Here is a 17,844-nt window from a genome sequence, read left to right as displayed (position 1 = left end):
GGTACCGTAAAGAAACGACATGCTACATTTTTCAGTACGGCAATAATATAACATTTACATGCAACTGAAGTGGCTCTGGAGTCGAGTTCTGCACAGGTTTTACGCAAAACTCGATAACCCCTTTTCCCAGCAAACCATAAAATTCAGTGACACTTCTCTCAGTACACTGGATTCAGTTACTGAATCGTGAAACATTGATGATGGCAGTTGGTTGCTCTTGTGCAATGTAGATCGGAAATTTGGACAATAAGAGAAGAGGAAAATGCAAATTTTAGCAGCTGAAATGTGTGTCTACTTAACCGCTGCAGGCGACCAAACGGCGTGAACAGCAAACGTTTTATACTCGGTAATGCATTTCATCTATGCGTGTGGAAATGGACGTCATTTGTTTACAGAATGGATTATAACCAGTTCTGTAAGCAGTTAAAAAGTGTTTCGTGCTGTATAAATAGAACAAGGAGAAACACTTTTCTTTGTAATATTTCTTCAGGTATATGTACTTATAGGCATGCAGAAATTTCTGAGTATTTTAGATTATTCTGTCATCATATATTAAAATGTTAAATCGATGGTTTGTGTGAATGTGAGAGGAACTTTGTCTTTCATATTAAAGGAATAACACAAATTGAAGGTTTTTGAAAACTAGCATTCGTGTCGATACGTCGTCTGTATCGACCGAGGCTGGTCTCTCGAGAGGACTTCATTGCACGAATCATATCCTACCACATCTAGAAATTATGTTTCGAGCAGTCGGTGGTTGCTGCATGCATGATCTCTGTTGGTGCGCTTCTGGTCTGGAATTGTACCGAGAGTTTCATGCGCCAATGGTTTCCTCGAGTAATTAGGAGGGTCAAAATAGAGGCGATTAATTCTTTATAAATCCATGTTAAACATGGAATGAACTGGGAGGCTGGTGGTACTTTTCAGGAAGTTCAAACTCTAAATCTCCTTTGAGGGACGGAGATTAGTGAATAGCGCCCTGCTAACAAACGTGTCACTAGACCAAATCCTGACTCGGTCCAGTCAAATTAAATTAATCAAAAATGTTTCATTGGAATTAATTTTTCTCTCTCACATTAAAAGTAAATACAGGTTTATTGTAGCATCGTGTCTGAGTGACTGTGTTAATAAGCGTTGAAAATGTCAGTATATTGTGATGAACTTACAATGAACATCACGCCATTTGAAGCCACTTCATCTGCTTCAGGGTTATCGGCCACGAATAATATTGTCTGCGTCAATGTACTTCGTATCTCAAACCCAGTTGTGATTTTGACTGGGCTCGCTACGGCTTGGTTTATGTAACGGGACGGTAAATAAGGAGCTTCAAGTAGGCCTATTTTCCTCAGTAGACATTGTGGGTTGATGAAGATACACATTCAAATGTCAAACTCCCACCTGTCATATTCCAAAATCTCTTTAGTTTTTTTATTGTAAAATTTGCAGAAAAATAATGGAAGACTCAAATAAATAAGCCTCTGTTTTACTAAGCTAGATCAGTCCTGTCTGAAATTCTGACCAGTACATGCATGTTCTTATAGTCTTTGCCCTCCTAATTGTTACGCCGTCCTCAATATACCGGCAGTAAGTTTACAAAATATGGTAAATTTATTTCTGGAAGATGATTACTAGGATTATAGGCCTACTAACGTTTCGTTCGCCACTGCCCATTCTATTAAGTATAGGTTATGTTATGTAGCCTACAAGTCGTTTTGGGAGTTGCTCAGTTTCGTCATCATGCAGTCCGTTGCCACACTCAACAAATCTTGTTCATTTTGACTTTAAGTTCCCAATTCCATTCCCGACTGAAATAAATAATTTTAAATTATATATTAACAAGGCAGATGTCAGTATATTGACAATCAGCCACCTGTATAGACAGCAGAGTCAATTCATAAATCATCATGTATCCAAAAAAGGCCAATTTCCAACGTAATGAATCACACATGCTACAAATCTTTAGACAAACATTCAATTCAATTCATTTATTTAAGTGTTTGCCAATATCAAGAAGCCAATAACAGGCAAACACTGATAATACATACATACAATCATAATGAAATAATAATGAAAAATATTTCACAAACAAATTAACTAAACATAAATATGTACAGTATGAAATATAACAGCCAAATATAGGCAAACCCAAAATACAAACAATATTATACACAAAGAAAATAAATGAATAAATACAAATAAAAGCAAATAATCCACCTAGGGAACACTAATATAATTGTAAAACGTTAAAGAATATAAAATACAGATAACGAAGCTAGATCATCTATCAAGACAACCTATCTAGATCATTTCCCTTATTGAGAACGTGCCCTCAAGGGAGAAAATGTTTACGCTAAATACGTCCAAAGATTTACATACGTCATTTGCAGCGATGACGCACCTGGCTGAAGGACTATGTCTTAGCGCACTGCTCACACTAAAAGTAGAAAATTCTGTTATTTGCCTCGTCGGCACACGTAAACCAACAGCGTCTATAATAGAATGGCAATTTATTATGCCCTTAAAGACATTAACAAGAAATAGCTCATCGAGATGTCGTCATCTGGAATAAAGTGTTCCAAAATTTAAAGTAGATAGTATCAATTCATATTTGCGTGGGATATTAAACTGAAAAAATTGGTAATTGCACAAACTGACAAATTTTCTCTGAATATTTTCCAATTTATTAGAATCTATCTGTGTAGGATTATTCCATACGACCGAGGCATACTCAAGCTTTGACCTAATTACAGCATTATATAAAACAACAAGGCTGTCTAGAGAGGAAAAATTATAACTAATAAAACATGCTTGTGCTTATAATGTACCAGGTGTAATTTCAATTATAACGAACTAATAAGTTCATTAATAAAATGCGATAATTAGGTCTAATAAGCTGATTTCTCACACTATACTTAGGTAATTAACATATGTCCACAATAACACATCCTCTTAGAACATAAAAATAAATTGCGTGATGTAACTTGTTTTCATGATACTGTATCTACTATCAATATCAAGCTGATTACATGGTAGCTAGTTGATCCGTAATTGTGTTTCCGTCAAAGAGGCACTTGTTCGAGAAGTGCTAGTTTATTAGTGCTGCTCAATAAAGCATTGCATGATGCATTGTTTCCCAGCGGGCTTAATTACATTGTTTGTTAATGTTTGTGTAGCCATTCCACAGGTCGAGGTATGTCTCGCTACAGATTTCCCGGGGGCTACTCCAGTCAGGGCGAACAAGTGATATATGTTACACGATTAGAGGCTCCATAAAACGGGCCTTAGCTGCTTATAACAAATGATCCCAATTTGCATGACCATCAGACATTACTGTAGGCGGGGATGATGGAATATTAAGGATGAATATAGTTTGAAATGAAGTGTGGACATGTAAGGGACCATTTCTTTTTTCGTCATATTTGGTTTCTATAGTCTTGATTTAATTTATAGTTTCCATCAGGTCATTTATGTAATTATTAAATACAAACTCTGGGAACAAATTGTGATTTGTACTATTCTTCAAATTTGTTTCGTGGTTTTGGAAAACTATAATTTAACAGGCTAATATTACGATTTAATGATCAGGTTCATATCTCCCAGCGTTACAGATTAATCTGTATTAAATGTGCCGTATATAACCTCAGTGTTTCGCGCCGTCACCATATTATAATAACATAAAAATGATTTTATGTATAACTTGTAGTTGTGCGTAGTATTTTTCTCCAGACACACTTTAACATATATAGTTTCAGTAGTTCATTGATTTTCCGCTATTGAACGAAAAACTAAGTTCAGATATATCACGGATGCATTTTGTTATTTTACTGTGTGGGCTGTAAGAATTACTTTAGAAAATATCTTACCACGCCTTCGGGAACCATAATATGTAAGCTGTTGGGCGACTAGTGGTTCCTCAACAACGAATCTACTGCAGAGCGTTAGTTCAGAGTTATATAGTTATACGTTAAAGTAGACGTAAATCTGAATAACGACGTTGTGGGTTTAAAGTATTACTTTATTTTACGAGTAGCAAATCAAAACTATGATTTTTGACGTAAATACGTCTATAAGAAAGGGCCATTCGGCAAAAAGTGTAACGAAAAGGGAAACGTCATCTGTAAGATCCGATAACAATGGTTACCTAGGAAACGTCATCTATTTACTCGGCATTGTTGTCACCTAGGAAACGTTACATTACATTACATTTCATTACATTACATTCCATTACATTACATTACATTACATTCAGCTACCACAGACCCATCTTAAGCGTAACTAATTCAAGTTAAATAAGCAATGTCTTAATCAAACTTTACGCAATTGTAAAGCATGTATAAAGGAAATATTTAGAATAAAGCCAATATATAAACTTCCTCTCCGTATAGACGTATTTACGTCAAATTCTCCGGAACCGTGGTTCCACTGTCACTTTTTAATCAAATGAACTGGGAACCGGCATACTGAACATCAGAGGACAAATTAATATTTCAGTGTTTCTGCAATATTTACTTCAGTTCATTTAGACGAAATCGTTTGAACTTCGCCGTGTGATATCTGATACGATTATTTAAGTTTATTTCGACCGCTTGAATATATATTGTCAACCTGGATTTTAAATCCATATCTGCTTGTAGCTCACATGTTTTCCACATATTTGTTAAACAACAGGGAGTGCAGAATTTAATACGTATTGGTTGCCGTTTTTCAGCCAATAAATTCTGCTTTTTAAATTCAGTTATGAATTTAATCTGTCGTGCCATAACTGAGGCGTTTAGGCGCTGACTTCCCACAGCGGAGACAGAAGTTCAGTACCTGGCGAGTTAAAATGATAGATTTGTCGTGGCACTAGAATAGTTTTTTCTCCAAGTTCTTCGATTTTCCCCGCTAACCATGATTCTGCCAGTGCTCCGTCCTGATTTATCGTCGCCCCATGAGATATTCGACATCCCTCACCAAGCACCGCATTGTTATACGTCGGCCCTGACCTGTCACTAGCCTAGTATTGGAGTGAAGGTAGCTTAATTTGTAAAGGCAAGTTCTTCTAATTCGTCTTTTACCGCCACATTCTGGTTTAATTCTCACGGTGGCATTTTTATCTGTGACATAGATTTTGATATTTGAAGTGTTCTCTGCATCTGAGTGGAATGAAGTCTTTTTCGAGCGATCAGCCGTATGAGAATGACACGTAATCCAACATTCTGACCTGTCTTTACCTTCGTCAACGAGGTTGAAGGTAGCTCAATTTTACACGGCTGCTTGCCGGAAAAGTTTTCATTGCGTAGTTATTTATTGCTTAATAAATATGGAATCTCCTTTTCTAAGGTTGTAAAGACACCCTATTTAATCGTTAAAACCCTGTCAGAGAGCTGTATGCATCTTTAGGTCTGTATCGATGTTTTAGACACTAGTTGCCTGGTTATCTTGAAACTCAGTATGAATATCTTATACTTAGCGGTGAACTCATTTTGATACTTCAAATTCTGTCATTAACAATACTGCTATTTCCAAGGTATGAAAACATCGAAGCGTTCTAAAACGTAAGTGTACGTAACGTATAGATAAAATTCATTTGAATATTTCGGGACCGTGCCTTAAAGCAGACCACAACAAATTCCTGATATTTTCAGATTCATTAATAATTTCATCAATCGACGCCAAGCTACAGACTGTCACTAACATACTATAAATAAACAAAACGATTTTTATTAGCAAATTTCGCCACTTCCATTCATGCGTTGATCACTACCTACGTGTACACAGAGGCCGGTTAAGATAATGCTCGCCACACTGTGAACTGTAATGTGTAACATGACACAAAGCTATATTCTGAAAGTTACTGATCTCAGAGTTAATTCTTTCGTCACACACAACTAAATATATTAATTACCATGACACAGGGTCATATGATGTTTGACTGACATGCCTCGGGCAGATGGGACGAACCCCGAGCTATGTGCAATTACGTGCCTACATGGAAATGGATATTTTCTGTAATCCCATTAGAACTACTGTAGTTGTAACCTTTTTGTGTGAATGTGAATTTAGGTTGTCATGTTATTAAAGCTGCACAAAACATTAAAACATTGAATCCAAATGAAAACGTTTTTAAAGTTGCCTAGGAATGTCTGAAGTGCCATTTAAATTATATGTAGATATTCTGACACGTTCCGAAATGCAGACAATGAAGCCCATTTATATGCACTTGTAATTTGATGATTATCTTTTATAGGATCAGTTATTTATTTAAGATTTCAGTTGAGCAAGTGCAGATTTTGGGCTGTTGATCCAGAACAGGGTGGAAGCTGTAATTTTAAACAGTTGGATGCAATTGTTTATTTATGTTGTATATTATGAGGGGTGAACAGAGTAGAGAAAAATGTTTTATAAATGGCTAAGTTTGTGAAGATTCGAAAAACAGGACGCTGAATAATGTGTACTGGCCTGAAGTTTCTGTTCGTGTGTTGAAGACCGTGTCGAAAACTTGAAGCTAGTTTTCTGTGATTGTGTACCGACTTTCTTCCACTAGGCGTTACAGTGAGAAGGAAGCCTCAAAGTTTCGCGAAACTGTACACATAAATAAAAAGATATATTTCCGCAATGGATTCAGAAAAAGTGAAAGTGGAAGAAATCTTTCTTCTACCGTTAACCTTTCTGTAAAACGTTAGCAAATTGCAACTTCTCATCAGAGAGATGTTTTTTTCTTTGTGACTTCACAAGCTATTAAATTAATTAAGAGTATGACGGACGGGTGGTTTAGTGACCTCGTTTTCATGCGCGTTGGACGGAGTGACCTACGAGTGTCGTGTGTGTATGAGAGGGAGTGTTGAGCGGACGAGGCTTGAAATAGTGTTATAGGCGTTTCCTTGCTGCAGGGGTGAGTTATGCAATATGCATGACTGTGGAGCGCACCTTGGGGGCCAATAATGGAAGTTTGAGGAGAGTTTTGCGGTGTGGTGCAGGGACAAGGAGGTGAGGTGGAAGAGGAAGATTTAGGCTCCGGGTGTTCGCTGTAGGGACAAAGAAGAAAGCAACTTCTTGTTGTAACACATGTAATACGATTTGATTCTCGTGCCTCTATGTAGATGGTCTCTTGCACAGTTTCGAAATTTGGATGCGTCATTACAAAAATATAGTTCAGTTGAATGAAAGAGTAAAGCCTGTACGTCAGAATTATTTTTATTAAGGTCAAAATCCGAAACATGTGAGAGCATTTTGGCGTTTATAAGAGTTTAGCTAAAGAGAACTTTATTCACTGGAAATTTTTTAAATAAAGAGTAATGAAATATTAGAATTCCTCATTTCTTATAAACACACACTTGTAATAAAATCTTACGAATTTCGTAACTCTGTATACACTAAACCAGCCTTGTACGTATGTAGATAACAGCTTTAAGTTTCCTATTGCGGTAAAATTGCTGTTTGGGGTCTTTTGGATTATAAAGCCGCATCGTCTTGAACACGATCACACGACGTAATATTCCAGAAGGTCAGAATAAACTACTATGTCTGTCTACAAGCTTAAAATAGATGCAGAATAACACAGTACTTTAACCATTTGAAACGGAATACATGAATGAATAACAGATAAAAGACGAAATGGCGTGAGAATAAGTAGTCCCCTCTCTTCGATCTCATAATGTTTTGTTGAAGAAAATGTAAGGTGTTCTGATGCGGTGAAGGTAGAGTGACGGATAATGGTGCTAATTCAGTCATACCACAAACAGAACACAACGCGTCGCCATTACGTTCATGCTATTTAAGGAAAAGTCATGTTTGCCCTGGGAATCATACAAAACGCACAAGTACACTCTGTGGGAACATAGTTAACGGTTATTAGGGCAGGAGGTACGTACAGTTATCGTTGGGATTTAAAGGGCTGACCTCTTAATTGAAGCGGATATCGAATCTTGCGTGCTTTATTTAAAACTGGGTTATAAAATGGAATAATACGAGATATTACACTGAATATTCCGCTGGTTGCCTCCTTTGCACCGCTTTACGATATCTTTGTAAATGCATTAAAGCATGTAATGTCACCTTTGCAACAAAACAGTGGCAGGCATAATTCATAAAATACTTTTAATCTATATTGTAGGACGGATTCAAAAATGTTGGGGAACCAGAAAGTCTATTTATCGTATATGTCAGTGTGCAGGTCTGTTAAGTTGTACAATAAATTGTCGTGATATTTTAACCCATTCTCGGTTTATAAAGTGAGAGGGAATTGTGAGGTCACCATGCTGTCTGTCTGTCTGTCTGTATGTATGTATGTCTACATGCTACCTCTTCCAGTGTTTGAACCAGCTCACTGATTTTCGCAAAAATTTTATGATGCCATCTTAACGTCGAGGGATTACGTTTAATTTTCAATAATTTGTAAAAACTACACGGCGGACTTGAACACTTATGACTTGGGGATAGTGTAATTGATATAGGATCCTGAAATTAGGTATGATGGTATTTGGAAGAAATATATGCAACTTCTGTTGAGGTATCTGTTTTGCAGAAAATAAAATGACAACATGGCGGTCGTAATTTTATTATTGTATTACTTAGACAATGGGACAAGTCCAAAAGTATAATTAAACACGATTCCAATTTCAGTTTCACAGAGAAAACTAATGGACCAGTTGACTTCCACGTTTTAAATTTGGCACAGGAGTTGGTCTTAAACACACTTATAATTCAGATACAGAAATATTGTAAAGGTCAACAAATTGTACACATTGTCACCTAATAAGGTTAATATGTTATTTACAAGGGGTAATAATAACAACAGAAAAATGTGCTAATTACAGTAACGGCATTCTATAGGATACTCACAATTGTTTGGAGTAATAAAGAGAATATGACGAAAGTGGAATTCAGTCGTAAGAGCACACCAGAACAGCACGTTAACTCACAATCTGCGTAACATTTAGTTATTACCTGCATATAATATTAGTAACACAAGGATAGCGTAAGTCTGTGCAGTGGAGAAGTATACTTATGAGTTCTGCCTTGAGCTCCTTGTTCTTCTGTAAGTTTAACAGGTTACGATGTAACGGTACCTATTTTGGTTTCATTCAGCAGTGTATCGTTTCATTTCTTCGTGCTTCGGGTTATATTTCAAAGCAGCTTCAGATATTCCTTTGTTACCCATTCGTTGTACGTTTCCGGACTTTTTTTGTCATTAATGCGTGTAATTTTTATGAAGTATAATGTGCGTAGGCCTAATTTTTGTATCTCAAACTCTTGTTTTTCATAGAAGCTTCGTATTTCCTGCTGTATAGGAGTTCATAATTGGTCATAATCTTGCACAGTTTACTTTCTGTCCTTTTTTTTTTAATGTTAAGTCCATAGCCTAATTACGGGGAAGATTTTATAATTGAGGCTGAATTGCAAACACATGATAACTTGGCACTATAAAAAGTATAATAAAAATAAATTATTTAAATGTTGTATATTTTAATTAAACTCGACCATGTATTGTGTATTGTTTCTAACATTTAATCTAAGTGTTTAACAAAACAAATTTTGATTCAGTTCTTGTGTTGTGCCTTATTATGAATGCAGTGTTGATGCCGTTGGATAAAGATACTAAAAAATGTGCTTCTTGTCCCGTCCTGTCAGCTCCCACATTCATGCGTGAAGAGGGAAGTAAAAAATATCGTGTTTCCTCCATGTACTTCCCCCACACAGCAACTGTTTTCACTCTCCCATACACATACGCGTCGGCCTACATATTGCCTGCTGAAAACATAATTTTACTCCAAAAAGGTAGAACTCAACCATGCATTCCAAATTATTATGTGATTAATAACTTCTACATGGTCGATTGGGGTATAAAAAGTTCAGAAGTTTTTACTTTCCCTGAAATGTATCTGTCCCAATAAATGCAATTTGCATGCAATAGCGCTCCTGGTGACATTTCAGTTAACTATCAATTCTACGTGCGTACTAATACTGTGAGCATCTCGTGTAGACCCATTGAATTAGCAATGGTTAATCGGTTTATAGGTTAGGTACAGATGAGTTTAGGGTTTGAAGCCCTCTAGATTCGCCCGAATTGAGGTCAGTGTTTTAATTTTCGTCTGTAAACGAACTTTTATCAGGGTGAATCAGTAACAGTCATATGACTCTAATATAATTACGAAACGAATTTAAATCAATTACTTCTTCCTCTCCGTTTTGCAGGTGAGTCGCGTCCGCTAGTCACACTCATTTAAGGTTCGTACGATTTGGGAACAAAGCGGTTTTCGCTCTAAATGCTACCTTGACTGTCAATTTCCTATAACTCTAACCGTTTCCACACGCGCGGCTTACTTATCACCCTGATGGTGGAGGCAGCAAGGACCTCTGAAACGTCCGTAAGCGTCTGCCAAACCGCACGGCACAATAACCCAGAAGACAGCCATCTTCAGACTCACCGCTGTGAAAACATCAAATCCTAATTAAGTACGTTTAAAAATAATTTACGGTAGAAACTACCATACCCGGTAGTTGGATTACCAAATTAAATTATTAGGCACGTACATTACTGAAACTACACCATGATTTTCGTTATTTACATTTTTAATTTATTTGGGCCCATTAAAATATTTGCCCTCACTATACACGAAGACGTAAACATTGATAAAGTACATTACTGCTAGTATCTTAAGTTCAATGTGATTCTGAGTGCCATGTGTATGGGTGATTCTTGTCTTGTCTTCACTTCTTTCTTTTTCTAAGGCCAAGCCGATGATACGTGTTTCACCTAATACACAGTAGCTCTTAATTATGTTTACTTCATATTTTTCAGTTTCGACGTCAGAGGTCGGCCGTTTACCAAGGCTCTTTACTGGTCGGACAACAACGCGTTTGGTCCTAGGGCATATTTCGTGACCGGATCGAATCCAGCTGGACTCACGCTTGAATCGGTTCAACTCGACGACCAGGGCATTTACCGGTGTCGCGTCGATTTCAAGAACTCGCCCACAAGAAACTTCCAGATCAATCTTACTGTCATTGGTAAGTAGCATCCAATATTCCGGTAAATATAATATCACAACATAGTACTTTAAATGACAAAATATATGAATAATTTTCTGACTGTAATTTGTATACCTAATAATAATTACATTTCACTCCGAGACCAGTAACGTACCTGGTCAAAGATGATGCCCCGTAACTTATGATCGAGGTTATGATAATCTGCTGCTTGGTTACGGTATTGCACGCCTCATGGGGGTGGTGACAGATTAATATGGAGCAGTGGTGGAATAATGCGTAGCAACTGAGAGCAGAAGAACTTGGGGGGGGGGGGGAAATACTTGCTCCAGAGCCATTTCGCCTACTATATGTCTCATTTGTCACCCGGAACGGAACCCTGACATACACAATAAGAATCCAGCGTCTTCTATCCGTCGATATGACATTTTCCAAATATTAACATGTTTGGCTGAAGTTTTATCTGTGGCTGTCTTTAGTTATTTGAAGTTACTATATTCATATTGAACCTTCCGTAAGGACATGATAATATTCCATTCAGTGATTTAAGACGTTTGAAAAATTGTGCAATATCACAAATAGGCTTGCCTTGGGTTATTTACCGAAAGTAGGTATGAACGTGACCCTGACTTTTATGTTATGGAATAAACAAAAACTATTTAAAATTAAGTGATAGTGGTATTTTCGAAGATACTGTATCCCAGCATTAGAGGGACAGAGAAAATCCACGGAAACGTCTTACGTTAGAATGTTGTCCGAATTAGATTCGAACCTAGTATCTCTAGAGCGTGTTACCGCTGAGGTTTCGAGCTCTCGTCCGTGATGTACGTGTATAGGCTACACAATTAGCGGGTTGCTTTCCCTTTGGTTTTCTGCAAAACTCTGCATTTCCACTTTGTTATGCCTATACCAACTTTTTCCCCATTACTCGTTCCCATAGGATCCATTTAACAAAACTTTTAGCCGAGAATTACTTGCTGGAAATATCACGATTCTGACCTCTCCCCTATCTTTTATCTTGAACTCGAGAGTGGAATGCGTAATCGGTGTACAGAGTGTTAAAAATTACAAGCCCTATTTATTATTTTGATACAATTACTAGGCAATCTCGCGGGTAAAGTAGTTTATTTCGCACGCAGTGATTTGGCGGAGTGTATATATTAATGAGGGATCACTCATATTGTTTTGCTTTCCTGTGCTGTGTTGTCATGGTCACTTATTATATTCAGTGTTGGTAGGACTCTTCACATTGTCTATTCGAAAACGAAGCGAGCTAAATGATAAAGCCTCTTAAGTAGCAGAAGTAGAAGATGACAGTGAAATGTAATCGGAAAACATACAGAATGCTAGAAGAAACATTTCGTAAATTATTCGCATGCACTAGTAAAAGTAAAGTAAAGTTTGTCTCACTATACGCCATGTAGGCGTTTGGGGTGAGTGGAGGTATAGCTCCTCTTTTCCTTGACCCCGGCACTAGATGGGGGTGAGTGGTCAGCATCACGCCCCGGCCGGCTTTACCCCCGGGAAAGGAACCCGGTATCCATTGTAGAGGGCTGGGTGGGCCCCAGGAAAAATCCTCTGTCCCCGTCGGGGATCGAACCCCGGTCGTCCAGCCCGTAGCTAGTCACTATACTGACTGAGCTATCCCGACTCATTCGCATGCACTAGTACGACCTATTTAAAGTATATCGCTTCACTGGATATTTTGGAATTTATTGTCGAATTTATAAAATTTAAAATTGTTATAAAGTTTAACAATTTAAGAGCATTCGCGTAATCTGAGATAAATTTTAAATTAACTTTTCACTTAACAAATAATAAATGGAGTGAGCATAAAATCACCGTAACACTGTGCATAAACAGAGAATAATAAGGAACTGCTGAGTGTAGCTACTGTTCTTTGTTTGAAGCTATTCATTTTACCACGCGAAACTGTTTTTTCATTCTTTGCTTTTCATTGCCCGCTTTTTTAAAATAATGTTATGTGTTCCGGCTTTATAGAACTAAGAAACTTCTGTAGATTTCTCTTAATCACCCGCCGAGTGAAGTTAGACAAACGCAAACTAGGTGGTGCTAGCTCTGGTCTAGCGTGGCTACTTCATTTCCTGACCCTACCTGAAATTTCCGGTACTATATCTCCTTCCTTACATAAATTATCGCATCCTTAATTTTACTTTTACACTAGCCATTGTGTACGTTCCTCTTTTTTTATTTTGGTCTACCAACGAGAATGAAATACAAAATGGCTTCCAAGCACTATGATACACAGCGTTGCAGACATAATGATATAACAAACTGTGAATTTCTTTGAACAATTTATTTTAACCCGAGTAGCAATTACGCAGTACATCCGCGACTACGTTGTATCTCTTGTAAGAAAACTGCAGTGATATGAGAACTCATAACTGTGTGTCTTTCTGAATTATATCTTTAAAGTTAAATTGCAGTTACCTTTGTGTGGAAGCTTGTAGTTCCTTTGTCGTTTAATTACTTTATGTAATCTGCGTACATTTTTTTTAAAACGTGATTAAAAAATCTGGAAGAGAATAAATTCGGGATAATATACGATCTATGTGTGCATAATTCAATGTGGAGATGAACAGAGTTACAAGGAAGATTAAACACAATATTTGCAAGTCAGTAATAACATGACTGCTTTATATGTATCACAAGTATGTTTTTGAAAAAGAAAAATATTATTCGCAGTAAAATATTGGATGTCGGTAAAAATCTAAAGGAAAGGCAATATCACAAATCATGTTATTGTAAAAGAGCAAATAATTTACTAAATTCTACTTTGGTTAACATAAAAACAAAATTGTATGGTACAGACACTTCCAAAGAATGGCAGACAACAGATGGCTCAAACAGTACCCGAGTTTGTCTCCAGAAAGGTGGAAGAGACGGCGACCGAGTGTTAGGTTAGGTTAGGTTAGGTTAAGTTAGGTTAGGTTAGGTTAGGTTGGGTTGGAATGATGGAAAGAGGAGACAAATGAAGATGAATTCCTACTGTAAATCGGAAGAGACCAATACATAAATTATTTAAGACTTAATATATAATGAAATGTGTGTGTTGCGCAAACTAGGAAGGACTGGGGAAAAAAATTGCACTGGATCAACTGCATTGCATTAATCAGGCATTAAAACGGAATGTTTTTTTAAAATAACAATATCCGAATGTGACACAGATGCGTTTTCTCTTGAGATAGCCTGTTCACAGGCTACTTCCAAAGATGAATCTTTCTTCAATTTATAACTTTTATAAATCGTCATACCTTGAAAATATTAAGATTGAATTACTAGCAGTGAGCTTTAGACGCACCGTAATTTTGAATTGATAAAATCGCATTATGTTGCTGAGGCTGGGACATCTGTTCCGAATTTAGGCTGGCAGATATGACGCAAATCGAAATTACGTCATTTGGAGAAATTCTGATCTACTACATGTTACAATGCAGTGCAGCTTACGGTGTTGTCGATTTGACTGTAAAGTACACAAATGATAAACTATTCCACTGATACTCTTTCATGTTCAAATAACCTATTCCAAGTGAGCACCACAAATATGTACGTCAGTTAAATGTCTGTAATCTCAATTCATTACGCTTATTTGCCACAAATGTGTTACCTTTAATTCATGGAATTTCCATTATGTTGTACAGAATTAAATGTTAAGCTCGTTTTCGAGAAGAAAAGAGACCGCGTGCCTGCTTCCTGTCTCCGTCTTTACAAAAACGTTGTCGTTAAACGTCATCTCCCGACACATTTCTGAGTTTCAGCGATAAGCATTATTAAAAAAAAGGTTCATTGGATGATGTTCAGTTGAGTGCAAATTCTGCGTCATTCAGTTTTGGGTAATGACGATGACAACTTGTTTTAGAATAAAAGCAGCAGTTATTATTATTATTTTTCTTGTTATTATTGTTTTATTGCTGTATAAAATGAATAGTAACGGCACTCGAAATATATGATATGTAATTTTATTATCATTGGTATTGCAAGAATGCATAAACTAGTAAGATCTTTCATAACGCCGATAAACTCTGCATCCAAACCTTTTATGTAAGTTGAGAAGTGCATGGAAAAACCTGTTATGCATGTCTGTCTAGCACGAACTTTAGCTATAACTTACGTAGTCTTCATTAATTAAAATTAACTTAAACATAAATTACCCTGACTTTTAATACTTCTTTCGCAACATTTGTTTAATAAAATACCCTACCGGCAAGACATGAGGCGGTAAATGGAGCAGGAATGTGTGCAATAATTGCGCTGAATGTGTAATGTTAAAACAACAAAATGAAATAAGAAACTATGAAATGTTTTACTCGAAACTTATGTGGATCTTATGTAAAGGACAGGCTATTGAATACCCTGAAGACGAAGCTCGTGAACTTGTATATTGCTAATAAAAGAAATCCAGATATTGTGATACGATTGAAAATATGATGTTGATTTGTGAAGGGCCATTTTGAAGAATTTCTCTATAAGTAAGGACCTCTCTAGAATGACGAAAACCGGAGAAATAAGCAACTGGCGTACAACAAACACAGGATAGAGATTTTTTGTGGATTCAGTACTGGACAATGCGGATGAAACGTAATTCAAAAAGTGAGAGACAGCGGCAATAATGACATATGTCGCATAGGCCTATATTGACACACCAACAGCTTACGCCTATAAATACATTTTATATACAAGTAAATACGAATTTGTTTTAATGATTTTCAATGCAACTCATGAAACTGAAATGATTATAATACAAACTACGAAATGCCTTACCTTACCTATGAGAAATACGTAAGAAGAAAATATCGTCTAGTCACCGTTCAGCCACCTGACGCGGCTTGTAACCCGAGAGTCTTTCATGAACTTCAGTCGCCGCGAAAGCCTCACTTTATACATGAGAATTACGTACTTTATTAGAAGTCAGTCGGCTTATTTAATTCTGATAGGTCACAAAACTGGTTATGTATGAAGCATGTATGTATTAAGCTACTACAGCTTTTACATTATGTGAACAGATCATAACCACCCGAGCTGATTCACAGTATGTGGAGCAGAAGTGGCTATGAAAACTGTGTATTCTCACACAAGAACCACTGTGGGTGTGGGATGAGAGAGCACGCTCCAATATAATGTTCTCATAATTATACACGAGAACTAAAATGGACAAAGCTCTTACCATTTTTCCAAACGAGATTTTGAAGGGTGGGGGCATAATGTACTCCGCAAAAAGCTGCCCACCGGACGAGTATTATAGTTCTTTTACCAAAGACGGTTTCATCTTTGTTTTTGTTAATATTCAGCAACACGGAGCGTGGTGAGTGATGTTTTAACACGTCTAAAATATAGACCTATATTGAGTTAGGCTATAATATAGAATTAAGACTCTGGCTACTCTTCCAGCCACATTACTTAGTGAAAATGAGTTGTATACATATTTAAGTATCTTGTTTTGTACTACTAGGACTGTTCACTTGATTATTTATGTGCTTATTCCAGCTCAGTTTTATAAAATGCACTTAATCCTAAAATGTTTTTGTTCAAATTGTCATTCACTGCTTCATTATAAATGTGTTAAGCCAACACTGTTCTTGACTTTCAAGAAATGACTTTGCCACCATCTTCTAGCAAAAGGAGGTTCACTTACCTTACTGAATCCATAAAATTGAGAACAGGTTAATGAATCTTGTAACACCCGAAAATGTTAGAACATATATCTCTTATTAACTTAAACTTAATGTATCGTACTTTAAGTGTTTAAACAAAACCAGCAGAATAATTATTCCGTTTTAGAACAACGATTTTACATATACGCATTAGAATCCATTTAAGTGACAAATCTAATATTTAAGTAATAGTTGACTTGCTTTTGTTTATTTTAAGATTATTTTACATTTTAATATGTAGATGAATGTGTTAGAAGCTTAAAGCTAACGAATTTTTAATTGTTTTAGACAGGACACGACAGTAAATTTCGTTTTGTTGACAGTGTCAGAATTTAGCAATATAATAGGTGAACCTCCTATGTGCCTGGCTTCTTTAATTGTTTCTCTTGTACGTCATCAATTACTCCGGTCATTTTAAGTATACTTTCTCAAGGTGCAGAGGTTAGATTTACGACCACTGAATTACAAAGGCATACATTAATATTCGCCTAAGTATACGTTCCCGTGATAATCCAGATTAAGGTCTTGAACCTTGATAACTAGCCTGTATGTTTTTAAACTACTATAAATTATGTATTTTCATTCTATCCAGACTCTTACATTTGCATTGCTAACATTACAATAGATGATAAAACTTCGGGGGATTTTGCGTGTAAATCTACGAGACGCGGACCGTCGCGACGTTAGACCACGAATAGCGAATTTGCGAATATGGAGTGACAACTGTAGTATAGTGTCTGATTAAAGTATGGTCTGCAGGAAACAGACTAACTAACTAACTTACTAACTAACTAACTAACTCCAAATTTCATGGAACAGAATCAATCTTGAGGAGCAGGTAGTACACTTAGCTGTTATGAAATTTAGACCTTTCATGAAATCCAAAGTTTTTCTTATATTGTTCACGAGAGCTGTCATTGAGATGATGTTCATTTAACCCATACAATATTTCCCAAATATCCATTTCAATAATATCCTCCCATTTACACCTGGTCCTTTTGAGTAGAGTCTTCCCTCCAAGCTTTCGCTCCGCTAATTTCATCTGTTCGGTTCCATAATCCCCGTCCTTGCTTAGATTCTTTGTGAGGAGTTTGGTCTTTTAACTTGTTAGTTTATTACACTGCGTTCACACTATCTGCGCCTTTCGCCACATGCAAGTTTCGGAACAGACCACCCGTTGCCGATGATGTTTGTGCAGATA

General features: G+C 36.7%; 1 protein-coding gene and 1 long non-coding RNA gene across 5 annotated transcripts in view; one reads left to right on the top strand and one right to left on the bottom strand.

The window, feature by feature from the left end:
• The window catches only part of LOC110827961 (uncharacterized), a 500,889-nt gene that overhangs the window by 213,724 nt on the left and 269,321 nt on the right, over window positions 1–17,844 (bottom strand). The gene's annotated exons all lie outside the window — the stretch shown is intronic.
• LOC110827962 (neural cell adhesion molecule 1) overlaps window positions 1–17,844 on the top strand; it is a 428,987-nt gene that overhangs the window by 273,007 nt on the left and 138,136 nt on the right. For all 4 annotated transcript variants that reach the window (XM_087358315.1, XM_087358313.1, XM_087358312.1 and 1 more), the window contains exon 3: window positions 10,784–10,992. In XM_087358315.1, the coding sequence (XP_087214441.1) occupies window positions 10,784–10,992 (209 nt within the window). The remainder of the gene's footprint in view (window positions 1–10,783; window positions 10,993–17,844) is intronic.

Source organism: Zootermopsis nevadensis, unplaced genomic scaffold (assembly GCF_977971745.1).
Source record: "Zootermopsis nevadensis isolate Lab colony 2312 unplaced genomic scaffold, Znev_1.0 Znev_ptg000029l, whole genome shotgun sequence".
Lineage (NCBI taxonomy): Eukaryota > Metazoa > Arthropoda > Insecta > Blattodea > Termopsidae > Zootermopsis > Zootermopsis nevadensis.
Note: the sequence above shows the minus strand (reverse complement) of the source record. Positions and strands in the feature narration are given on the sequence as shown.